The following is a 26,672-nucleotide window of genomic DNA, read 5'->3' as shown; positions in this document are numbered from 1 at the left end:
ACTTACTAATTAAAAGGAAAATATTGTTTATTACTGATTAGTACTACTAATTGAATTTGAACTTATTCTTTCTGTTTACTCAGTAGTATACTCATTGACTGTGGAATGTATGTGCCATATTTTATTTAGGACTCAGGAACTGCTGAAATATAAAACATTGCTCTCCTGTCAGTTTCTTCTGCAACTCTTAGCTTTTCTGTAGTCGATTTTTCCCCTACTCTTGGTTGGAAGAGCAGAAATCTGTTAATGTTTTAAATGTCTTTGACACTATTTGAAAAACACTTTAATTTTAAAAACTAGAGGCCCAGTGCACGAATTCGTGCACAGGTGGAGTCCCTCCACCTGGCCAGCAATCAGGGCTGATCAGGGCCAACTGGGACCGGCCGGCCAGGGGGAGGGACCGTGGGAGGTTGGCTGGCTGGGTGGAGGGAGGGATTGCGGGAGGTTGGCGGGGGGTGGGGGTGGGGGGGGCGGGAAGGGACCGTGGGAGGTGGACCAGCCGCGGGAAGTTGGCTGTGGGAGTGCACTGACCACCAAGGGGCAGCTCCTGCATTGAGCGTCTGCCCGTGGTGGTCAGTGTGCATCATAGTGACCAGTCGTCCGGTCGTTCGGTTGTCCGATCATTCAGTTGCTTAGGCTTTTATATATAGAAACTAGAGTCCCAGTGCATGAAATTCCAGGACTGCTGGCTCCTAACTGCTCGCCTGCCTGATCGCCCCTAACAGCCTCTGCCTGCCTGCCTAATCGCCCCCAACTGCCCTCCCCTGCCGGCCTGACCGCACCCTAACTGCTCCCCTGCCGTCCTGGTTGCCCCCTAATTGCTCCCCTGCCGGCCTGGTCACCCCTTATTGCCTCTGCTTCGGCCCTGCCATCGTGGCTTTGTCCGGAAGGAAGTCGGACGTCCAGAAGATGTCCAGTTGACCCGGTCTAATTAGCATATTACCCTTTTATTAGTATAGATAATAAGCTTTGAAAACTTTGGGAAGGATTAAAATTTTATGAAGGTTTAAGTTATTATTATCTTGATAAAAACTTTATGCAAATAGATTTAGAAAAAAATATATTATGAAGTGTACCATTAATAATTTCGTTAATCCTCACTTGAGGATTTTTTCCATTGCTTTTCAGAGAAAGTGGAAGGAAGGGAGGAAGGGGGAGAGAAAGAGAAACATCAACATAAGAGAGACACGTCAACTTGTTGCCTCCCGAACACACCCTGACTAGGGGTGGGGAGCGAACCCTCAACCCAGGTGTGTTCCCTTGACCAGGAATCAAACCTGCAACTCTTTGGCACATGGCTCGATGCTCTAATCACTGAGAAATACCAGCCAGGGCACCATTAATAAGTTTAAGTACTATCTGGCATATTTTTGGTAGAGAGATAAAAATATTTTTATTAAAGAACTTAGTTGTAGAGCAAATGACTTAATAGTTATTTCTTTTAGCCTTTTTTTTTTTTGTCCATTTAATTTATCTGAAATTACCAGTATCATGATCAGTTTGGACCCAGTCAAGTAATTGATATGTTTAAGGCTGTTTGAATATATTTCCTTATTTTTATGTTTTCCTTATGGTATCACAGTTTTCATCATTAAAAACAGGAGACTCTTATTTTTCAAAAAAAAAAAAAAAGATCGGAATAGGTGTGAACAAGGTATCTGAGTGTATGCAAAGGACCCACTAACCACAAAGGCTACAAAAAAGAACTCCCTGTTTGGGGCTCATGATCTAATTAGGAAAATTCACAGGAAAATGCATGAAACTATGCCCTGAATATACTGAATGTGTTACAAGAGGTAGGATGGTTGAATACAACACTCAGGCATTTTATTAAGGACAAACTTTGGACAATGCTTTGGAAATTGATCCTATGGATGGTAATGAGGCAAAGGAAAAGCCAAGTGTACATATGGAACAAGAGTCACGAACAGCGCTGCTCCATTTTTCATTTTCATCCCTAAGGAAATCCAGAATAAACAGTATTAAATGGCACATCACTATAGCCTAGGGAATATTTTTGTTGTAATGTTATTTTTAAGTTTGCTTATTGATCAGGGTGAATTCAGAAAAACTGTGTTATCCTTAACTGAAATTGTCCAAGATATGAATTAATGGAAGATCCCAATCAAGCTATTGAATGGTTAATGCAGCTGATCAGTGTTGTTCCAACTGATTCTAGAGCTCTGTCTAAACTAGGAGAATTATATGATAGTGAAGGAGATAAGTCGCAAGCATTTCAATACTACTATGAGGTAGGCGGATAATCTTTCCTTCTACTTTTTAGCTTTTATGAATTGTTTTGTTAAATGCAGTGGCCTTTTAACTTACAGTTTTTTAAATTGTTGACACTATTACAGATGTCCCCCAATGTTTCCCCCCTTTCCCCACCTTCTACCAGCCCCTGCCCCCTCCCTCTGGCCATCACTACACTGTAGAAATGTTTATTAGTTTTTAAATGAATAATGATTTAAAATTAATGCATTTGTGGAATATAAAGTTAGTTGTTTATTAATTTTAATAAAAAATGAAATTAGTACTGACTCATTTTTCTCTTGAAGCATGATTTTCATGTCTTTTTTATTCTATTACATATTTAATTTGACTTAGATTATGTATCAGTACATAAAAAAGATACAGATAGTCAAAAATGTGTCAAACAAGTCTTGTTTTCTAAATCTTGTATAGTTTCAAAGTCTTTTGAAGTGCATATGACAGCTCATACTTCTTTTATTAAGAAATTCTACACTGGATACATTAATCCACTCAACAGGTAAAATGTCCAGGAAGTAAATTATGCATTGCAACTGAAGTTGTATTGTTATGTTCTGTATTTTCTCTAGTCATACAGGTATTTCCCTTCTAACATTGAAGTCATTGAGTGGCTTGGAGCCTATTATATTGACACCCAGTTTTGTGAAAAAGCCATTCAATACTTTGAAAGAGCCGCTCTTATACAGTAAGTAACCGTTTTTTTGTTTATGTTTAATTAAATGTCTCCTGATAGGATTTTATTTAATTTATAGAATTAGAATGATAGACACATTAAGTTCATGAACAAATATTAATGAACATTCATTATTTCCATTTTCTTGTGTTATGTTCCATTTTACTTGGTGTTTATTGTGATATATTTCTTTTTTATGTGAAAGTTTTAAAAATACCTGCTTTAAAATACTTTTCTTTGTGTATTTTTCTTATTCATATCTCAGCAAACAAGTATTGTTTCTTTATCAGCCAGAAAAATTACTATCTCATAATAGTCACAGGATATAAAGTACAGCATATGGAATGTAGTCATAATCCTAATATATAAAAACTCAGGGTCTGTAACATCCAAAACGACCGAAGGCTCGACCAACTGGAAGTCAGTGCTGGGTTGCTGTGGCGACCCAGCACTGACTGCCGCCACTGCGGGCGCCCCAACCCAGCACTGACTGCAGAGGGGGCTGTGGATCAGGCCCAAAGAGAGGTCTGAAGAGAGAAGCAGGGTCTCATCTGTAGCCTCCATGGCAGCTGTTGATCAGCACTTGCCTCTCTCTTTTGCTCCAGGCCTGGCCAGCAGCCGTGCCTCTCTTTCTCTCGGGACTCCGCTGGGGCTGCTGATCAGCCCCGCCTCTCTGATCAGGCCTGTTGATAGGTCCAGAGACACTGACTGGCATAGAAACCGACCAATCAGAACCAAATCTGGGTGAAGTGCAAGGAGCCAATGGCTGCCTAGGAGGTGGAGCTTTTGATGCTGACTGGCATAGAAACCAACCAATAAGAACCTAATCTGGGTGAACTGCAAAGGCAGAACCTAAGATGGGGGCTGAGGAGGGGTTTTAAAGGGTACAGCTGTTTGGTGTAAGGTGTAAGAAAGCGGTTCAATTTTTTAATGACCGGTTTGGCAGTATAGTGCATATGACTGGCTATATCAGTTCAGATATAGGGATTATGTATTTTTGTCTGTCAAGAGCATCTCTTCCTGATGAAAAAGGCTAGGCCCTCCCCCCCCCCCATTTAAGCAATCCTATCCTATATAATCTACCTATACTACTAAAAGGGTAATATGCTAATTAGACTGGGTCAACCGGCCATCTTCCAGATGTCTGACTTCCTTCCGGACAGAGCCATGGTGGTGGGGCCAAGGCAGAGGACGTTAGGGGCGATCAGGCCTGTAGGGGAGGGCTGTTGGGGGCAAGATCAGGCCAGCAGGGGAGGGCAGTTAGGGGCAATCGGGCAGGCAGGCAGATAGGTTAGGGGAAATCAGGCAGGCAGGCAGAGGCAGTTAGGGGAGATCAGGCAGGCAGGCAGGTGAGCAGTTAGGAGCCAGCAGTCCCAGATTGTGAGAGGGATATCTGTCCGCCGGTTTAGGCGCAATTCCTGTGGGATCAGGCCTAAACCAGCGGTCAGACATCTCCCAAGGGGTCCCCAATTGGAGAGGGTGCAGGCTGGGCTGAGGGAACCCCCGTCATGCATGCACCAGTTCACTGGTCTATACTAATTATAGCCTAGGGCCATCATGACCAGTTGGACGACCGGTCACCATGAGGGGACCCCGCCTGGATCGGGGGCGTGGCCGACCTTCAAACCACCGGTGGCCTCTAGCCCAGGCCGGGGCTGTGCTGGGGACCAGGCATGTACAGTGCAGTCTTTTAAAAATAAAGGGCAGCTTCTCGAAGTGCAGTCACTAAGGCGCAGCTCCGCGCAGGCTCACTGGGCCCACCGCCAGGTGCGGGAAAGCAGAGTCCGGGTGGGAGGGCCGAGCGCGTGTGGCTGGGTAGCCTCAGGGGCCATGCAGATGGATGGACCGCGCTGGACAGCGCCAGTGGGCTGCGCGGAGGGCCGCAGCGGTACAGAGCTGTTAGGGCAGTGGCCCGCAGGGTCAGCGAGGCTGGGGTGCCAGGTAGGCCCCAGGTCCGCCGGCACCACCAGGGGAGCGTGGCCGTCCAGCGTGAACGCGGATGGTTTAAACGTGCATAGAGAAACTGCTGCAGTACCAACATGGCTATGTCGGTTCCCCGAGCCATCTGTTGGTGCCCAACTGCAGGCTTCACTGTGGGGCGTAGACCCGAACGTGGGCCAGGATGTGGCCGTGGCAGCCGGATTCACCCCCTGCATCGCCTCAGCGTCACAACGTCACCCGCAAGTGGCCATCGCTGCTGGTCTGTGGGCCCTGGTGAGCCGGCCGTGCGTGCTCGGGGCAACGCGCTCTGTGTTTCCGTGGAAAGGACACCGTATGTGATGGTGCTGTTGATTCCTTAAGGTTGAAACGGGGCAGCCTGAACTTGCTTACGACGCGATCTTTTCTCCGTATTTTACCGCACAGTCTTCTCGGGCTCAGGGAACCAGCAGCCACTGGAGCGCCAGCTTGGCCATCCCACCCAGCCAGGTGCCACCAGGAAGCACAGAAATGAAAGCCCCAGTGGAACCCGCCGCGAAACAGACCCCAGTTCACATACTGGAGCGAAAACTAGAAAACAGTGGCACCTGTTGACCTCAGCTGGGACTGTGCCCGCGGGTGGGTCTGTCTGCAGGGTTCCTGCACCCTGGCTGTGGCCCAAAGGCCGAGGAAGCTCTGCAAGCCTTGGTTCTGGAGTTCCGGATCTCAGCAAGTAGGCAGGTGCACAAAGGTGGAGTCGGAAATAGCAAGGTTAGACTGTGTGTGAGTGTGTGCATTTATACACATATATGCCCGTTTCCCCCAGTCTTTTTCTGAGCTGTTTGAGAGCATGCTCTACACATGACAGGATGCCTGGATACTCCCCTGTGTGTTTCCCAAAAGCAGACACTCCTACCACGTGAGGAAATCTCCATTCAAACGGTATTAAGGTTCAATCCACAGACCCCATTTTAATTCTGACAACTGTGTCAACAATGTTCCCCCCCAGGATCCCATCCACCTAGGATGGGTCCTCTGTCATTCCTGTCCCTGATAGTTTTTCAGTTTTAATTAAAAATAGGCTTTTGCCCTAAAAAAAAATAAAATAAAAATAAAGACAGACCCGCTGGCGTTCCAAGGCGCCTCCTGGTACTGGCTGCCCCGCCCCCACCCCGCACTGAGGCTGAGCGGCTGGGGTGGGTGTGGGCCTTGTGGGTGGAGAGGTTCCCACTGAAGCCGGTGTAGTGAGGCCGGTTAACTTTGCGGGGAGTCCGAATTGGACTGAATGGACTGCTGCTGGCAGTGCTGGCCAGGTTAAGCTCCAGGAAGATGTTTTTAAGAAGAGTGGGCAAGCCTGTTCTCCCAGTAGAGTTCTGATCACTGGGAATGATGTGAAGGGAGGCCTCCAGAAGGCTCACATGTTAGATGACCGAGCAGGAGAAGAGCCTACAACTGCATCTCTGCTCCTCATAAGTCGATGCGGGGCTCATCGACTCCCTCTACTGGCTGGCACGCATGCTCGAAGGAGGAGAGGACCCGCTGTATGTGGCAAGGAGGCTGGTGAGGTTTGCCAGTGAAGACATAGATCTGACAGACCCATCCGCGTTACCACAAGCAGTGGCCGCCTACCAGGGCTGTCACTTCATAGGCATGCCGGAATGTGAGGTGCTTCTGGCCCAGTGTGTAGTCTATTTTGCCAGAGCCCCAAAGTCTACTGAGATGTACAGCCCCTACAACAACGTCAAAGCCTGCCTGCGGAACCACCAGGCGCTTCTGCTCCCCCCTCCACACCACCCCCACCTTAAGCCCTGTCCCGCTGCACCTGAGGAATGCGTCTACCCAGCTCATGAAGGACCTGGGCTATGGCAAGGGCTGCAAATATAACCCCATGTACAGCGAGCCTGTGGACCAGGAATACCTGCCCGAAAAATTGAGAGGAATGGATTTCTTCAAGCAGAGGCGATGCTGACTGTTTGAGGCTCTGACAGCAGAAGGATGTTTCTTTTCTTTCTTTTACTTTCTTTTCTTTCTTCTTCTTTCTCTCCTCCTCCTCCTTCTTCTTCCTCCTCCTCCTTCTTCTTCCTCCTTCTTCTTCCTCCTCCTCCTCCTCCTCCTCCTCCTCCTTCTTCTCCTTCTCCTTCTCCTTCTTCTCCTCCTCCTCCTTCTCCTTCTTCTTCTTTCTTTCTTTTTTTTTTTTTTTAATAGGAATGGCCAGAAAGAGAGTAAATGGATTGTGAAGTTGGTTTCCTGGTAAAAGTTAAAACAGCCCAACCTTTTGTGACAGAAATTTGAGTGTTTCTTAAGTGGAGGCACAGCCACTTCAGCTAAGTGTGTGATGTTGAATTGTGTTCATTTGCACTCTGCAATGGTTATGCGTATGGAAGTGTCTGGCAGCTTTGTGCAATGAATTAATGTTACAAGGAATTATTTATTTTGTCATAGTATTTAAATCATAATGTTATTTCAGAATTCAGTTCTATAGGATTTTTTTCCCTTTAAAAAACTTTGCTGGGGAGGCCAGCGGGGCTCCGGCGTGTTCCGGGGCAGCCTGTTTATGCCGGGCCCCGGGTGTGCGGCCGCTGTGGGCATGTGCTGGAAGCCTGGCGCAGGCATCATATGGACATTTGTGTGTGAAAAGGTGCGCATACACCTTTGTGTGCATAAATACATCTGTTTCGGAAAATGGCGGCTGAATAGAGACGTGTTCTGAGCCTGGTCCTGGGGCAGAGAGTAAGAACAGCTGAGGTTCGCACGAGGAGTGTGTGTTGGCAAGCTAAGAGTCTGCTAAACTCCAGGAGAAGGTGGGGGAGTGCTAGGCAGGGTTCCCCTGACCATGCAGCACCCACAGCGGCTGGGTCCCCTCCCGGAGCTGCGGGCTCAGAGGGGGAAACCTCGCCATCTTGCAAGGGAAGGAGGATTTTATTAGAAGCCTGACTCTCCGCAACAACGGCAAACACTGAACAGCTGTGAACACCAGAGTACCTGTCCCCAAACGGCGCAAACACGCGGATTCAAAGGAACTCTTCACTGTACCAAGGAAAGGTCAGATTTCGCCTGGGATAAGGTGAGGTTTCTCATCCTGGCGGCGGGAGAGGGAAACGCACAAGCGGCGGGAACTGCAGGACCGGGGAAGTCTGTGTCTAGAAAAATCCGTGGCTGTTGGAGCTGCCGTGATCCGTGAATGTGGAAGGGGGTCCTCTGAGCTGCTAACCGAAGGGATCTCTAAAAAGCAACCCATTTTGATCTGATGAGGAGGGTCAGACTAAGAATTTTCAAAGGAGTGCAGGCTGCTTAGTCTTGCATGCAGACCCAATGTCCACACACTTGGGCTTTTTCCGACTCTGATTACTAAGCCCAATACATAGGAAAACACAGGTGGAAAAACCCTGAGAGACTGCAGGGGGACGTTGTTTCTCCGGAACCTGGGGAGCGGAGCTGGGAGTGACCATCGGAGAGGCAGCTCTGAGGCGCACACCTCCACAAACCGGTAGTAAGTGCCATAGGGACAAAAAAAAAAAGCTAGAGAGGCCCAGAAGTCAATCCAGAAACACTGCCACCCAGGGGCTGAAACACAAATTGTCTCTGGTGCAATAAAAAATAAATAAGATAAATTAAGACACCGCAGGCTTAAAAATCAGGACTGGCTTATAACACTGAGGAGCAGTGGAATGAAGGGAATTGCAATACAGCCGGACTGGGAAATAGGAGTACCACACAGAACAATAGAGCAAGTGAATGACCGCCACTACTGCACATTTTATTATTCTTATTTTTTATTTTAATTTAATTTTAATTTTTTTATTTTAATGTTTTATTTTTTATTTTCATTATTTTGCATCTTTTACTTAAGAAACTAAATTTTTTTTCTTTTTCCTCACTCGATTTTCACCTTTTTAATTATTACATTTTTATTTTCAATCAGCATTTTATTACAATTATTTTACTTTTTTTTTTAAGTGTCATTTGATTTTCTCTTTTTTTTATTTTGGGATTAGTGTCCTACATTCTATTTGCATCTTTCCTTTAGCATCGTTTTACCCTACCTCAATGCTAACTTTATGCCATCACTCTCTTCCTAACCTTTCCCCTTTTGGTCCCCTGTTTATCTTAACCCTTTCTGGCTTTAGATTTTCCCTACTCTTTCAGTTTACCCTCTGCTAAAATTTCACCCTACTTATATATCTAATTTCTCACTTCCTGCTCCAAGTCCATACACACCTCTCTCTATGCTACCTTAACTAAAAAAAAAATAAAAAATTGTTTTTCTCTCTGGCCTTTTGTTGTTGTTTGCTTGAATGTTAATTAGATTGAATTTTTATGCTTTTTTATGAGATTGTTTTGCTTATTCTTTTTGCTTGTTTGTTTGGTTCTTTGGTTTGCTTTGTTTTTGTTTGTTTTTTACTTCTGTTTTCCCTTGCCTCATTTGATATTAGTTGGTGTTGTAGTTTGTATTAAACTCCAGGTTCGTGTTGCTGGCATTTGCTGGGATTAGTGGTTGTTCTATTGGACTTTACTCCGATATATATATAGTTCCCCTTTTCTCACGTAGTATCATTCTTGTCTCTCTTACTTTTTTTCTTTCTCTTTTTTTCTTCTTCTCTTTTCCCAAGTTCATTTTCACACTCCTTTTTTTGTTCTTTCTTTTTACTCTACCTCTTCCTCTCCTATCCCCTAATTTGTATTTCTCTGGTGGTCACCTTTATTGGAGGTTATTAATATCGTGAATACAATTCTGTTCAGTGCCTTGTGTGTTGTACCTGGTTGTGTTGTATTTTGTACCTTTAAATCAAGCAGGAGAGAACTATATAACCAGATATCCGTAGAAGAGAGACCATGGGGAGACAAAGATACAGCCCCCATAGGAAAGAAAAGCAAGCATCACCAAAAAAGGAAGTAAATGAATTAGAGGCCAGCAAACTATCAGAGAAAGAATTCAGAGAAATGGTCATAACGTGGCTGAAAAGAAAGGAAGACAAATTCGACAATATGAGTAAGAACCAAGAGGAAATGAAGAAGAACCAAGAAGAAATGAAAAAAGACATCGCTGCTGTAAAGAACTCAATAGAAAGCAAAAGAGTAGACTAGAAGAAGCAGAGAACCACATAAGTGAGCTAGAAGACAAGATGGAAAAAATACCCAAATAGAACAACTTCTAGAAAAAAAATTAGAAATCATGAGGAGAACCTAAGGGAACTTCGGGACAACATGAAACAAAACAATATCCGAATAATAGGGGTATCAGAAAGAAAGGAAACAGCAAGGAATAGAAAACCTGTTTGAAGAAATAATAACAGAAAAATTCCCTGATATAGGGAAGAAAAAACCCACACAAATCCAAGAAGCTCACAGAGTCCCAAGCAAAATGAACCCCAAAAGACCGACACCAAGGCATATTATAATTAAATTGGCAAACACCAAGGACAAAGTATGAATCTTAAAAGTGGCCAGAGAGAGACAGAAAGTTACTTACAAAGGAACCCCCATCAGACTAGCAACTGATTTCTCAACAGAAACTCATCAGGCCAGAAGGGAATGGAATGAAATATACAAAGTCATGCAAAGGAAGTGTCTCAATCCAAGAATACTGTACCCAGCAAGGCTATCAATCAAAATTGAGGGTGAAATCAGGAACTTCACAGACAAAAAAGGACTAAGCGAGTTTATCACCACGAAACCAGCAATGCAAGAAATGCTAAAGGGTCTGCTGTAAAAAAAAGAAATAGGAAGCAAAGAAGGAACACAAGAGTATAGAATAAAAATGGCAACAAATAAGTACCTATCAATAATAACTTTAAATGTAAATGGATTGAATGCCCTAATCAAAAGACACAGAGTAACAGATTGGATAAGAAAACAAAACCCATATATCTGCTGTCTACAGGAAACCCACCTCAGAAAAAAAGACGCATACAGACTAAGAGTGAAGGGATGGAGAAAGGTTTTCCAGGCGAATGGAAATGAAAAAAAAAAAAAGCTGGGGAAGCAATACTTATATCTGACAAATTACATCTCAAAGTGAAGGACATAAAAAGAGATAAGGAAGGCCACTTCATAATACTAAAGGGAGAAATCCAAGAAAAAGAAATAACTCTGGTAAACATATATGCACCCAATACAGGAGCACCAAAATACATTAAAAAAATCTCCTGGAAGATATCAAAGGAGAGACTGACAGCAATACAATCATAGTAGGAGACTTTAATACCCCACTATCACCATTGGACAAATCCTCTAAACAAAAAATCAGCAAAGAAACATCAGTCCTAAATGACTCACTAGACCAGATGGAATTAATCAACATCTTCAGAACATTTCACCCCAAAGCCACAGAATATACATTTGTCTCAAGTGCACATGGGTCATTTTCAAAGACAGACCATATGTTAGGACATAGGCAAAGTCTATCCAAATTCAAGAAGATAGAGATCATATCAAGCATCTTCTCAGATCACTGTGGCATAAAACTGGAAATCAACTACAATAAAAACAATCCAAAGAAATCAAACACATGGAGACTAAACAGCATGCTATTAAACAATGACTGGGTTACCAAAGACATCAAGGAAGAAATAAAAAACATCATGGCAACAAATGACAATGAAAATACAACAATCCAAAATCTATGGGACACAGCAAAAGCAGTCCTGAGAGGGAAGTTCATAGCTCTACAAGCCTACTGCAAAAAAACAAGAAACAATGGTAATAAATTACCTAACCCAACAACTCAAAGAGTTAGAAAGAGAGCAACAAGAAAAGCCCAGTGTAAGCAGAAGGAAAGAAATAATAAAGATCAGAGTGGAGATAAACGACATAGAGACCAAAGAAACAATACAAAAGATCAACAAAACCAAGAGCTAGTTCTTTGAAAGGATAAACAAGATTGATGAACCTCTAGCCAGGCTCAATAAGAAGCAATGAGAGAGGACCCAAATAAACAAAATCAGAAATGAAAGTGGTGAAATAACAACAGACCCCGCCGAAATAAAAAGGATTATTACAAAGTACTATGAACAACTCTATTCCAACAAACTGGACAACCTGGAGGAAATGGACATATTCCTAGAAAAATATAACCTTCCAAAACTCAATCAGGAAGAATCTAAACAGCTCAACAGGCCAATAACTATGGAAGAAATTGAAGCAGTAAGTAATCAAAACGCTTCCAGCAAACAAAAGCCCAGGGCCAGATGGCTTCACAAGGGAGTTTTACCAAACATTCAAGGAAGAACTAAAACCTATCCTCCTCAGACTATTCCAAAAAATTCAAGAGGAAGGAACACTTCCAGGCTCCTTCTATGAAGCCAGCATCACCCTAATACCAAAACCAGATAAAGACAACACAATGAAAGAGAATTACAGACCAATATCCCTCATGAACATAGATGCCAAAATCCTCAACAAAATTCTAGCAAATCGGCTGCAGCAGTACATCAGAAAGATCATACATCATGACTAAGTAGGATTTATCCCAGGAATGCAAGGATGGTACAATATCTGCAAATCAATAAACGTGATACATCGCATAAACAAATTGAGAGAAAAAAAATCACATAGTCATATCAATAGTTGCAGAAAAAGCATTTACAAAATCCAACACCCTTTCTTGATAAAAACTCTCAACAAGGTGGGAATAGAAGGATCATACCTCAACATAATAAAAGCTATATATGATAAACCCACAGCCAACATCATACTCAATGGGCAAAAACTAAAACCATTTCCCCTAAGAACAGGAACAAGACAGGGATGCCCACTCTCACCACTCCTGTTTGACATAGTACTGGAAGTATTAGCTATTGCAATTAGACAAGAAGAAGAAATAAGAGGCATCCAAATTGGAAAAGAAGAAGTAAAGCTGTCCTTATTTGCAGATGCCATGATATTGTACATAAAAAACCCAAAAGACTCCATCAAAAAACTAATAGACTTAATAAATGAATTCAGCAATGTAGCAGGATACAAAATCTATGGCATTTCTATACACCATAGATTAACGCCAAGAAATCTATAGCATTTCTATATGCCAATAGTGAACTTACAGAAAGAGAGACTAAAAAAGCAATCCCATTTACCATCACACCAAAAAACCTAAGATACCTAGGAATAAACCTAACTAAGGAGGTAAAAGACATACACAGAAAACTACAGGACACTGAAAAAAGAGATAGCAGAAGACGTAAACAGATGGAAGAACATACCATATTCACAGATTGGTAGAATCAACATCATTAAAATGTCCATACTACTCAAAGCAATCTACAGATTCAATGCACTCCCCATTAACCCTTTGCACTCGCTTGCTTTTTTCTCGATTCCTTTATTCTACTAGGGATTTAATTTTTTAAATACCCCAGATTTTGCAAAGCACGGCAGTAGAATAAAAAACTGGAGTTTCTTTTCATACAAACTTATTTATTTGGATTTTTTTATATTTCAAATTATTGATACATTAAAAGAGTATAAAAAGAGCTGCTACCGATGCTAACCGTGTCAAGTCACACTCGACATCTGAGTGCAAAAGGTTAAAATACCAACAGCATATTTCACAGACCTAGAAAGAACTCTCAAAAAATTCATCTGGAATTAAAAAAAAAGACCCCAAATAGCCACAGCAATCCTGAGAAAGAAGAACAAAGTAGGAGGAATCTCAATACCAGATTTCAAGCTGTATTACAAAGCCACTGTTCTCAAAACAGCCTGGTACTGGCACAAGAATAGACATATAGATCAATGGAACAGAATAGATAACCCAGATATCAACCCAAACCACTATGCTCAATTAACATTTGACAAAGGAGGCATGAACATACAATGGAGTCAAGACAGTCTTTTCAATAAATGGTGTTGGGAAAATTGAACAGATACATGCAAAAAAAAAATGAAACTAGATCACCAACTTACACCATACACATAAATCAACTCAAAATGGATACAGGACTTAAACATAAGACAGGAAACCATAAAAATACTAGAGGAATCCACAGGCAACAAAATCTCAGACATATGCCAAAAGAACTTCTTCACTGACAATGCCCCTAGGGCAATGGAAGCTAAAGAGAAAATTAACAAATGGGACTACATCAAAATAAAAAGCTTTTGCACAACAAAAGAAAACAATAAACAAAACAACAGGAAAGCCCACTCTATGGGAGAACATATTTTCAAATGTTATCACTGATAAAGGTTTAATCTCCAACATCTACAGGCAGCTTATGCAACTTAATAAAAGGAAGATAAATGATCCAATAAAAAAAATGGGCAACGGACCTAAATAGAATCTTTTCAAAAGAAGACAGAAGGAAGGCCAAGAGACACTTGAAAACATGCTCAAAGTCACTAACTATCTGAGAGATGCAAATCAAAACAATGCGGTACCATCTCACACCTGTCAGAATGGCTATCATCAACAAATCAACAAACGACAAGTGTTGGTGAGGATGCGGAGATAAAGGAACCCTCGTGCACTGCTGGTGGGAATGCAGACTGGTGCAGCCACTGTGGAGAACAGTACGGAGTTTCCTCAAAAAAACTGAAAATGGAACTCCCATTTGACCCAGCAATCCCACTCCTGGGAATATATCCGAAGAAACTGGAAACACCAATAAGAAAGGATATATGCACCCCTATGTTCATAGCAGCACAATTTACAATAGCTAAGATTTGGAAACAGCCTAGGTGCCCGTCAGCAGATGACTGGATCAGAAAACTGTGGTACATCTACACAATGGAATACTATGCTGCTATAAAAAAGAAGGAATTCTCATCATTTGCAGAAACCTCGATGGAATTGGAGAACATTATGCTAAGTGAAATAAGCCAGTCAATGAAAGAAAAATATCACATGATCTCACTCATTTGTGGATAATAAAGAACATTATAAACTGATGAACAAAATGATAGATACAGAGACAGTAAAGCATCAAACAGACTGTCAAATTACAGCGGGAAGGTTAGGGAGAGGTGGGGTAGATAAGAGATCAACCGAAGGACTTGTATGCATGCATATAAGCATAACCAATGGACGCAAAACTCGGGGGGGTGAGGGGAAGTATGGGTGTGGGGTGGGGGGGCAATGGAAAGATATGTACACATATAATACCTTAATAAAAATAAATAAATACATCTGCTTCTCAGAAGCGAACCTGAAAAGGTGCTTTATTTGTAATAGGCAGTTTTCAAAATGTAATCCAGAGCAAGGGATCTGTAGCAAAAACACGCACATGAGAAAAGGTTTTTGATACTAAACCCAAAGCTGTAATTAAAAGTGTTTATACCCAAATGTACTGTGCATCAAACATATGGTGATATTTATCGTCTGGTGGGTCTGTTTGAAAGGTTTGGTCAATCAGTTCTCATTTCACAAAAATAAAATAATGTGACTAAGTGATTACTAAATATGTACTTCTAAGGCAAAGTAGTTTACCCACTTTGTGTACTTTTTGCACGTGTGTAGCACATCAAGGCTGTTTATAAAGAATAACTTGGATGATGTGACAATATGGTTGAGAAAGGGGGTGTGGCCGGTTGTTTTTAAAAATTAGGTACCTCACAGTTTTTAAGACAAACGTGTTAACCTAAAATCTTCAGAAGGCAGGGTCAGGAGTCTCTTAAGACCTTTGTATAGGCCTAAGACATAAAAAAGCAGCTACCTTTTTAGGATGTGGCCTAAAAGAAACCTGTTATTTTCAGTTATTACTGTCTTCAAAGTAAAATAACATTTTTGCAGCATTTTTATGTGAGGGTGTTTTTTTTTTTTTCATTATTTCATTACAATATTTTAAATAGGTGTTGTCATTATTTTAAAGCAATAGTTTTTTCCTCTCAGTATCAGATACCTAAATTTTCACACACACACCAAAAATGTTTATTTGAAGTAACTTATGCATCTGGACTCCGGGTGGCCCAATTCAACATTACACACTTGGCCGCCCCACGATCATGGGGTGAACAGGCCAGGCAGAGCCTGGCCAAGCCGCCCTGCAATCCCAGGCGAAGAAGCCGCTCAACTGACCAGCCTGGGCTAGGGACCTGTTGGGGCGGGTGGTGCGGAATCCAGGGCCTCTAGCCTGCAGCCACGGGAAGTCTCTCTCTCCCCAGAGTTAGGAGCACCAGCCCAGGTCTACCCAGTGGCCTGGTCCTGACTGCGGGGGTGAGTTCCTGTAGGCTGGGGTTTGATCCCCTCGCATTAGCAGTAGGAGTCCAGTGCCTTTGTTAGTGCTGTGTGTCCGGCTTTTAATCGGACAAATGCCCAGCGTCCCGGTGGCCAGCTTAGCAAAATCTTTTAGGAGGAGAATTCTGTCTGGGTTTCCTCAAATTCCCTCAGCCCCTACTCACCCCTCTGTAAAGGCGCAGAACAAGTGAGGCCCCTTAAGTAAAAATCAGAGGTCTCCAGCAACGGTGGGCCTCTCTCATCACAGTCATTTGGACTGGGTGGCATTTGAGTATTTATCTAGGCACCATGACAGAGAAACACAAGCTCAAGTCATGATCTCTGCCCTTAAAAAATTCACAATCTTATTAGAGCGAGTGGATGATAAGAGCTCAGTAATAACATCAGAATGTAAGGCAACAATACAGAGAGGAACAGAGGCAATTGCTAGGATGATTTTCCAATAATTAGTACAAAGAGTATGTGCTATGAATTAAATAAAAAAAATATGTGTGGAAGTAGCTGCTTCATGAGTATGACATCCCTTCCTATTTTAAAGGAAGCTGAGTTCCATGTGAACTGTTTACTATGCTATGATATCTGAGGCACAGGACAAGGGAGGCCCTAAGTGTATTGTGCTTTGATATTTGAGTCATTCTTTATTGTTCAATGTAATTTATTTCTGTTTGCCTCTGTTTTGTAATAGTTAAATTACTAGAATAATACATCTTGCTATAAAATATTACTAGAAGATCAAATGATCAGGTGACATTTATTGATATTTTCTATAAATGAACACAATCTCTGGTATGCTAAAGTGATAGGTATAAAAATATTCAGATAGAGAGACCTACAGGCTTGATTATAAGTGAGGCTTACTATCACAACCCAAATTTATTGCTTACAAAAAAAGTAGGGAGCCAACTAGAAACAACCAAATATAAGCCTTTGAAGGGCAAATGTAAATTGGATAAGCTTTGCTATTACAAGAGCAAGAAGAAAAAATTCAGATGCAAGAATGAAAACCACATTGCATCCACGCTAAGTAGCTGTTAAAGAAAAAGAATGGTATACTATGAAAATACTTAATACAGATTGTAAAGACATTTGTTCAAAGAGGATTTCCTAGAGTAGGTGATATTTCAGTTAATTTTTTTAAATGTGAAGAGGTTAGCTAGATAAGAAAAAGGTGTAGGGGTCCCGAATTGCAGAGGGTGCAGGCAGGCTGAGGGACCCCCCCCCCATCCGTGCACAAATTTTATGCACCGGGCCTCTAGTATTACAATAACTATGGATGGTGTCAGGTGAGCACTGGAAATATCAGAGGAGCACTTTAAATAAAGTATATGATTGTCTATTCACTATGATGTACACCTGAAACTAATACAAAATAATATTGAATGTAAACTGTAATTGAAAAATAAAATTTTTAAAGAGAAAAATAAAGTTAAAAAAAAAGTTTTTTACTTCCCCAGAAAAAAAGAAAATTACTATCTCAGATCTAGAACAAAGATTCAATTCTGAAATAATTTTCAATTTCAATTGATATACATTGTATATCAAAAATTAAACTTTTAAAGATATCTTTAATTTTATATCAATGTTTTGTACATGTATGTTTCAAAAATAATTGAAATACTAGTATATAATATTCTGCTGTTTATTTGGCCAGATTTAATTTTAACATTAAATATGACTTTGAATCATTTGAATGATAAAGGAATGCTTAAAAATTTGAGTGATCTCTGTGTAGAGTTTGTATTATATAATTAATTTTTATGACATTTGTTTCACTAAGCATTTTGAGAATTATAAAACAAAAAGCATAGGGGGATAAGCTTTAACTTAAATTATATGCTCTAGATATGGCTGCAGAGATACTGTACTGTAACCTTTTTATTATACTTAATCCTAATTCTAGCCCTGTTAGCTCAGGTAAGACCCTTTCTCCTTTGAGACTCCATCTACCATTGTTCCCATATGAACGTCACATGTTGACCTCATCTAGTTCATGCTCTCTATCTATCCCATCAGTAGTCTAGCCTCACAAGTTTCAACCTCCCCAAATTCATTGATCTAGAATAGATTAACTCCCCATCTAGATCTTACCTGATTGATTACCACCCAGCATATTTTTACCAATAAAATATCCTATCTAATAAAAGAATAATATGCAAATTAACCATCACTCCACTACACCCACAAGCCATTCCCACCAGCCAATTAGGAGCAAGTATGCAAATTAACCCAACCAAGATGGCTGCGGCCACAGAGCAAGCAGGAGGCTTGGGTTTCCCCAGCAATGGAGGAAGCCAAGCTTTGTGCACACCCTGGCAAGCCCAGGCCTCCACTCAAGGCTACAAAGTTTCAATTATAGAAGATAAATAAATCCCAACAAAAATGGCTGCAGTCAGGGAGCAAGCAGGACGGTTGGCTCCGCTCAAGGCTACAAAGTTTCAATTATAGAAGATAAATCCCAGATACCAAGGCCTCCGCTTGGGTCGCCGGGGGTCGTGGCTGGCCTGCAAACCACCACAGGACCCTCGCCCAGGCTGCCCCACGCCCCAAGGGAACCCTCACCCTGATTCAGGACACTCTTTAGGGCAAACCAGGCGGCCCCCACCCATGCACCAGGCCTCTATCCTATCTAATAAAAGTAATATGCAAATTGACCATCACTCCAACACAAGATGACTGCTTTCATGTGGTCAAAGATGGCTGCCCCCATGTGGACACAAGATGGCTATCACAAGATGGCCAGCAGGGGAGGGCCGTTGGGAGGGACCAGGACTACAAGGGAGGGCAGTTGGGGGCGATCAGGCCTGCAGGGGAGGGCAGTTAGGGGTGACCAGGCCGGCAGAGGAGGAAAGTTGGAGGTGACCGGGCCTGCAGGGAAGGGCAGTTAGGGGCAAACAGGCTGGCAGGGAAGCAGTTAGGCACCAATCAGGCTGGCAGGAGAGTGTTTAGGGGGTGATTAGGCTGGCAGGCAGAAGCAGGTTAGGGGCAATCAGGCAGGCAGGCAGGCGAGTAGTTGGGAGCCAGCAGTCCTGGATTGTGAGAGGGATGTCCAACTGCCCATTTAGGCCTACTTGGATCGGGCCTAACTGGGCAGTCGGACATCCCTTGAGGGGTCCCAGATTGGAGAGGGTGCAGGCTGGACTGAGGGACACTCCCCCCCGGCCCCATGCACAAATTTCATGCACTGGGCCTCTAGTTTTATTATAACACCCAGTTGTCTAAACATAACCTCTCTTCTTCCCCACCCCTACTCTCAGTGTACCTCTCTCGGGTAAGACCAAGACCTCTAGTCTCTTGACCCTCCTTCCTCTCACAGGCTCTTCAGGCTTTAGTTCTGAACTATCCTTCCTAGGCTGCTTCATTGTTCACATCTGTGCTCTTTCTTGCCAACATTCTTTAATTACTTTGCTGTCCCATTTGTCCCCCAAAATTTCATGTGTTGATATAGCCTTCCCACTCTTGTTTGCAGCCTGGGAAGATCTATCCTACATAGGTAAACTGATGCCACACATATTTGTTTTATGTGAACACTGCTCATCAGTCTGATGTGTTTCTCATTAACTCCCCTTTTTATTTCCCTCACAGATCACTGCAAATTTTCTATTTTGTACTTCAGTTTACCAGGAACTCTCCTAATATTTCCCTCTCCCTGCTTCCCTATAAATTTGCTTCCACTTGCATCTGGATTTGCCTCATTCTGACTAAATGACAGAGACATTCCATATGCATTGGTTACGTCTCCTCTTCCTGAACATTTATTTTTTGTGCCATACATCAGAATTTTCACTTTATGGAGGGGTGCTGGTTTTTTTGCCTTGGTAAGAGGGTTTGGAAATAGATGATGGTGATGGTTGCACAACATTGTGAGTGTAATTAATGCCACTGAATTGTGTACCTAAACATGGCTAAAATGACAAGTTTTTGTTATATCTGTTTTAATAATAACTTTTTAAAATTATTAATGTAATGTATATAAGCTTTTGAATTACACACTTTAAATGGGTGAATTATATGTTACATGAGTTATGTCTCAAAGCTGTTACAAAAGGATACAAGCTATGTTAGCTCATTCATATGAAGTTCAGAAACAGACTAAGTTAACAGTTCTAAAGTCAGAATGATAGTTACCTTCACAGGTGAAGGAGGGGATGGTGGAAGGGAGCGAGAAGGACACATCCGGGGTCTTGGCAGTGTCCTGTTTCTTGAACTGCAGAGCAGTCACATGTGCATTCACTTTATGACAATTTACAGAGCTGTACAGCTATGTTTTGTGTGCTTTTCCATGTGTTATACTTCACAATAAAAGATTTAAAAGTTAAAAAAAAAAAGACAATACAAGTCAAGAAAGGAGTGCTGCCCCACCCTAGTGGCACCATTTGGAAATGTGGGGGAGGGGCATTTTATGGTCTTGATGATGGGAACACAGTGGGTATTAGGTGGGCAGGTGCCTGAGATGGTGAACACTCAGTAATGTGTAGAGGATTTGCATAGTGAACAGTGTCACCCCAAATGCTAACAGCACCTTCCACCAAACACGGCACTAGAATAGAGCATGTTAACTGTATGGCTTTTACTGAGACTGTCATCTTAAAACTCGAAAGTCTTTTCTCTGGGGCCATTTGATGTGTTCAAAGGAAAGTGTCAACCTGACTGCTGCCATCCGTGTAGCTGGAAGGGGCCTGGGCTTAGGGTCTCACTGTTCCAGAAGTGACTTCTCACTTCATCCTCCAGTTTTCACTTCTCACCTCGAACCAGCCTGAGTCCTGATGACAGCCTCCCTGAGTAACTCTGGAGCGTGGGGCCAGCTACCTCCCAGTAACATTGCTGGTCTGTCTTCCTGTTGCAGTTCCTTGCCATATTCTCCCTCCTCTGTCCTGCTGTTTCCAGTTCTCCAGCATTTCTGGAGATTTTCAGGGAAGATCTGCTCCTTCTCATATGCCCTTTGTACACCCTTGAGTTTTAGCTTTTTCTGCCCTGCTGAAGGCAGTTTCTATCTCCTTCGTCCATCACCCATCATCTGTCTGTGGCTTTATACCATTCCAGTTTCTTCTGAGATGGAGCGTGAGACTGCCTTTCTCCTTGTTTTTTGGGGTTAATTTCTAGAAGAGACATTGCAACGTAAAAAGTCTTTACTCTGCCCTCTTAAAACCAAGTCATGATTCTCTTTCAGGTACTTACTTATTTGTTCCAAACACAGAAATAATTCTTCCTGGTGTCAGTTTTCAAACTTCATCTCATTGCTCTGTGGAAGTGTGAAATAAGGGGTTAACATGGGATATTATACTGGTATATACTGTTGGGGGTGTGACCTTAGACATAGCTCTTACCCTTGGCTGGTCTGTTTCTTTTTTTAAGGTGAATGGATAAAATAAATAATATCTGAGGCCACTTCTATTTCTAAAATGCCATCATTCTCTAACTTAAAGCCAAGTCATTGCAGATTTAAAATACTTAAAGCCTTTAGTACAGCTCTGTATTTATTATACTGTGCTAGGCAATTTATAACCAATTTGCTATAATTTTTTGGTACATTATTTTATACTAGTAGCCCATTTGCAGGAAGAATCCTGCAAGCGGCCACTGCGGCCACCACGCCTGCACCTGCACGCCGCTGCCGCCCGCCCCGCTCCTCCCCGCTCCGCCCCGCCCCGCCCAGGCTTTCCCTCTGGCAGCCACCTTGCTTTCTGCTTTCCTCCCTCTTCCTTCTAAGTTGTCTTCAGTCTTCACTCCTCCCTCTCTCAGCGTATGCAAACTAGCCGCCATCTTTGTTGGGTAATTTGCATACTCGCCCTGATTGACTGGTGGGTGTGGCTTTGGCTGGTGGGCGTGGCTTGGGTGTAGCGAAGGTGTGGTCAATTTGCATATTACTATTTTATTAGATAGGATGTCTTACTTATGCTATCTGTAAAATAATGGTACTTTACTATGAGGATGGAGGAGAAAAATAGGCATTCATTCAAAAAATGAACTTGGCACAGTTGACATAGTTCAATGATTGAGCATTGACCTTGAAACCAGGAGGTCAAGGTTCAATTCCCAGTCATGGCACATGCCCAGTAGGGGGCATGCAGGAGGCAGCCAATTGTTATTTCTCTCTCATTGATCTTTCTATTTCTCCCTCTCCCTTCCTCTCTCTCAAAAAATCAATAAAAACATATTTTTAAAAATTTCGCAGTCCTGAACTTGAAGGAAGCAATCAAGATATGTAATAGAATATGCGAAGGAGGAGGACTTAGTGAATATTGACACCCAGTATGTGTCAGGCCTCATGCCTAGTCCTTAATATACAAAGACTACGCTATCCTCACAAGTTTATGGATTAGTAAGGTTCAGAAACATAAATAACACTGCATATGAAAGAAACTGTAGAGTCTTGAGCAAGTCCATGGAACAGTCTCTCCCAGCCTGCCCAGCAGACAGTGATGAGATCAGCAGAAGCCTCCATGTGGAGGGGCTGGCCTGTGCCGAGAACCAGAGTGTAGTCATGTAGCATGCAGGCATTCCATGTTCCTGTCTGAATTTGTGGTAGCAGGGCATGGTGGAAAACTCATGGAGAGGCAAAAAATGACAAAAAGTGAGTAAATGGGATTGGGATCTTAGATTATCATGCAGTTGAAGGAGAGGTGATTGGTTTTAAGGAGGAAAATAATATTGTTAGATGTATATTTTATGTAGATGAAAGCAGATGACTGTGTAGGCAGTGGATTTGAGGTTGAGTACTAGTAACTTGCATAGGTAGCAGGGCTATGACCTGTGTGTTTCAAGAGCTGGTGGGTTACTTCCAGTTGAGTAGGAGCCATAACTACAAAGCTATCAAGTATAAATAGAAGGGAGATTCTAAAAGGAAATAAGAAGTGCATTGAAGTCAGAGAAACCAAGATAGTGGCATAGGTAAACACCTAAACTGCAGCCTCGCACAACAATTTCAAAAATACAACTAAAAGTCAAAACGGACATCATCCAGAACCATAGGAAAGCTGGCGGACTGAAACGCCCACAACTAGAAGGAAAGAGAAAACCACAAGGAAAATCAGAGGAGCCGTAAAAGCCTGAGGTACGGAGACATGGGTGGAGACACGGGAGTGCACGCGTGCGGGGAGGATGGAGCCAGAGAGGAGGGGGTGGCTGAGTGCCTGGCCGGCGTTCTCTAGCAGGAAGGAGATAAAAGCTCCAGATTGCGCTGAACTCCAGCTCCGACTGCACTGAACCCCAGTTCTGGGCGAGACCCTGGGAAGCCAGGCTCATACTGGGGGAATCTGGGCTGTAAGGCGGAAACTCAGGGGAGCTGCGAAAGGCAGAGCTCCGGAGGCGCGCACGTGAATGCACGCAGAGGACGGACTATTGACTGTGCCGCTGAATTGCCTTAGCAGGAAGGAGACAAAAACTCCGGACTGCGCTGAGCCCCAGTTCCAACTGCACTGAAACCCAGTTCCGGGCGAGAATCTGGGAATCCAGATTCATTGGGGGAGAGACTAGACTGTTTGGCAGCGGGCGAAACTCCAGGGCGCCTTTCTCTCAGAGGTGCTTGCAGGGAGTACAGAGGGACACTGAGACCCAGGAACCTCATAGGGTGGGGCTGACGGGAAGCCAAGGCTGTAGGCTCCACCCTGAAACTCCTCCCCATCCAAGCTGAGCAGAGGCTTTTACAATTTTGCAAGTCTAGTTGAATAAGGCTGTCTCCCAGTGTAGACACAGCTGATCCTCACAGCCAGTTGGCCTGTAGGTCACATCCTCCCAGTGTACCAACAGCAATCAAGGCTTAACAACACTAAGACTTTGCACTCAGCCCACAAAAAGGGGTACCAAGAGCGACCACCTAGGGAGATTGGGGAAGCTGAGCTACTGGCCCCTATAGGTCACTGACCACACAAAGCCACTACATTAACACAGGGAGGCAGCCAAAATGTGGAGACATCGAAGTATGTCACAAGTAGGAGAGATAGATGAAAACAAACTAATGGACGACACAGTGTTCAGAACCACATTTATAAGGTTACTCAATAATCTTCTAAAAACTGCTGAGAAACTTGAAGAGACCTTCAAGGACCTTAATGAGAATACCCAAAAAAATTGAAAAGGATCAGTCAGAAATTATGCATACACTGTCTGAAATAAAGAATATACAGAAACTCAACTTAGATCACTGTACCCCAAGAGTCAAACCAAAGATCTGGAACATGAGGAAGCAAAAAACACCCAACCAGAGAGGTGGAAAGTAAGAAGAATCCAATAGTGTGAGGATAGCGTAAGGAGCCTCTGGGACGGCTTTAAGCGTACCAACATCTGAATTTTTGGGGTGCCAGAAGAAGAGAGAGAGAGCAAGATACTGAAAACCTGTTTGAAGAAATAATGACAGAAAACTTCCCCCACCTGGCGAAAGAAATAGACTTACAAGTCTAGGAAGCACACAGAACCCCAAACAAGAGGAATCCAAAGAGGACCACACCAAGACACATCATAATTAAAATGCCAAGGGCAAAAGACAAAGAGAGAATCTTGAAAGCAGCAAGAGAAAAACAGTTAGTTACCTACAAGGGAGTACCCGTACGGCTGTCAGCTGATTTCTCAACAGAAACTATGCAGGCCAGATGGGAGTGGCAAGAAATATTCAAAGTGATGAACAGCAAGAACCTACAACCAAGATTACTCTACCCAGCAAAGCTATCATTCAGAATTGAAGGTCAGACGAAGAGCTTCACAGACAAGAAAAAGCTAAACGAGTTCATCACCACCAAACCAGGATTACATGAAATGCTGAAGGGTATTCTTTAAGAAGAGGAAGAAGAAAAAAAAGGTAAAGGTAAAAATTATTAACAACAAAAAGACATCAAATACATACCTACCAACAAGTGAATCTAAAAATCAAGCGAATAAAAAAATCTGAAGAACAGAATGGACTGGTGAATATAATAGAATCAGGGACATAGAAAGGGAGGCGACAGACAATTCTCAGGGGGAAGGGGGTCTGAGGGGTGCAGGAAGAGATTGGACAAAAATCTTTTACCTATGGATGAAGACAGTGGTGGGGGGGTAAGGGTATGGGGTGGGGTGGGGAATCAGGTGGAGGGGAGCTATGGGGGGGAAAAAGAGGAACACCTGAAATAATCTGAACAATAAAGATTTACAAAAAAAAAGTGCATTAATTATTCCCTAGTGCTTTATATCTTTGAATCTTGTTTTTCTTTTTTTTTAAATATTTTATTGATTTTTCACAGAGAGGAAGGGAGAGGGATAGAGAGCTAGAAACATCGATGAGAGAGAGACACCGACCAGCTGCCTCCTGCACACCCCCCACCGGGGGATGTGCCCGCAACCAATGTACATGCCCTTGACCGGAATTGAACCTGGGATCTTCCAGTCTGCAGACCGACGCTCTATCCACTGAGCCAAACCGGTTTCGGCTGAATCTTGTTTTTCTTATATATTTTTAATAGTCTTTAGAAATCCTGATTATGGTTATTTATTTTAGAAAATTACTTTTAAGGGGAAGGGAGGGATGAATTGAATTCTTTTTTTCATGTTTTTATTGATTTCAGAGAGAGAAAGGAAGGGGGAGGGAGAGAGAGAGAAACAGCAATGATGAGAGAGAATCATTGATCAGCTGCCTTCTGCACACCCCCTACTGGGGATTGAGCCTGCAATCCGAGCATGTGCCCTTGACTGGAATCGAACCTGGGACCCTTCAGTCCACAGGCCAACACTCTGTCCACTGAGCTAAAACAGCTAGGGCTAGAATACTTTTTTATTCTCTCTTTAGTTGAAGCCTCATTGTTCAAACACAAGGTCAAAAATTGCCTCTTAGATGCTAAATTTGCAAGCCTAAGCCTAAATTTCTAAGCCTAGGTATAAGATTATGGCAAAACTAATAATAATGATTAAAAATAGCAGTCATTGCCGGGGGGGGGGAGGGGGACGACATATGTATTATTTTCAACAATAAACAATTTTTTTAAAAAAAAGAATAATAAAAAAATAGAATGCAGTGGTCTTTAACCAAACAGGTTAATATTTCTCATAAAAATTTCTAAATAAAGGCATGAACTGGGTTGAAGGGCTCTTAAATTTAAAATTATTAATATAAATATGACAGATAATAATGAAGTTGTATGTATGCTCTTTTCAATAATAAAGATGATCTAATCAGAGGTCAAAAAGTAATTGAAAGATAGTACAGATTTGTAGCTTTATGAGTATGTTTGACCATCTCAGATTATTTTTGTTTTCTTTCTAATTTCATATTATTTATTTCTCTTATAGGCCCACGCAAGTGAAATGGCAGCTGATGGTAGCTAGTTGTTTTAGAAGAAGTGGTAAATGCTTTTATTTATTTTTAACATATTTTGCTGCTTCTGTCTTTTAGGTAATTATGCGTAAAATGTGTTCCAATTGCATATTTATTTATTAAAACATTAACCTTTAATAACTACACATATTTGAAGCATTATATGAAAAACATAATAATTACTACAGACAGAAAAAAGTTATGCTTTAAAAGTAGGTCTTAGTCATGTATTTCAATACCACTGTTAGACACAGATTTATTATCTCTCCAAGTTAACTTGTAATCATCTTCACAAGTTAGCTACAGAAAAACAGGCATTCTGTACACATCAATTTATATTCCACTAGAGGCCTGGTGCACGA

The 26,672-nt window shown here is 42.3% G+C and overlaps 1 protein-coding gene across 1 annotated transcript in view; it reads left to right on the top strand.

Annotated features, from left to right (window-relative positions):
• Window positions 1–26,672, top strand: part of IFT88 (intraflagellar transport 88) — a 203,627-nt gene that overhangs the window by 110,118 nt on the left and 66,837 nt on the right. The window contains exons 19-21 of the mRNA XM_054718696.1: window positions 2,102–2,252; window positions 2,841–2,956; window positions 26,286–26,338. Of these exons, the coding sequence (XP_054574671.1) occupies window positions 2,102–2,252; window positions 2,841–2,956; window positions 26,286–26,338 (320 nt within the window). The remainder of the gene's footprint in view (window positions 1–2,101; window positions 2,253–2,840; window positions 2,957–26,285; window positions 26,339–26,672) is intronic.

Source organism: Eptesicus fuscus, chromosome 7, assembly GCF_027574615.1.
Source record: "Eptesicus fuscus isolate TK198812 chromosome 7, DD_ASM_mEF_20220401, whole genome shotgun sequence".
Lineage (NCBI taxonomy): Eukaryota > Metazoa > Chordata > Mammalia > Chiroptera > Vespertilionidae > Eptesicus > Eptesicus fuscus.
Note: the sequence above shows the minus strand (reverse complement) of the source record. Positions and strands in the feature narration are given on the sequence as shown.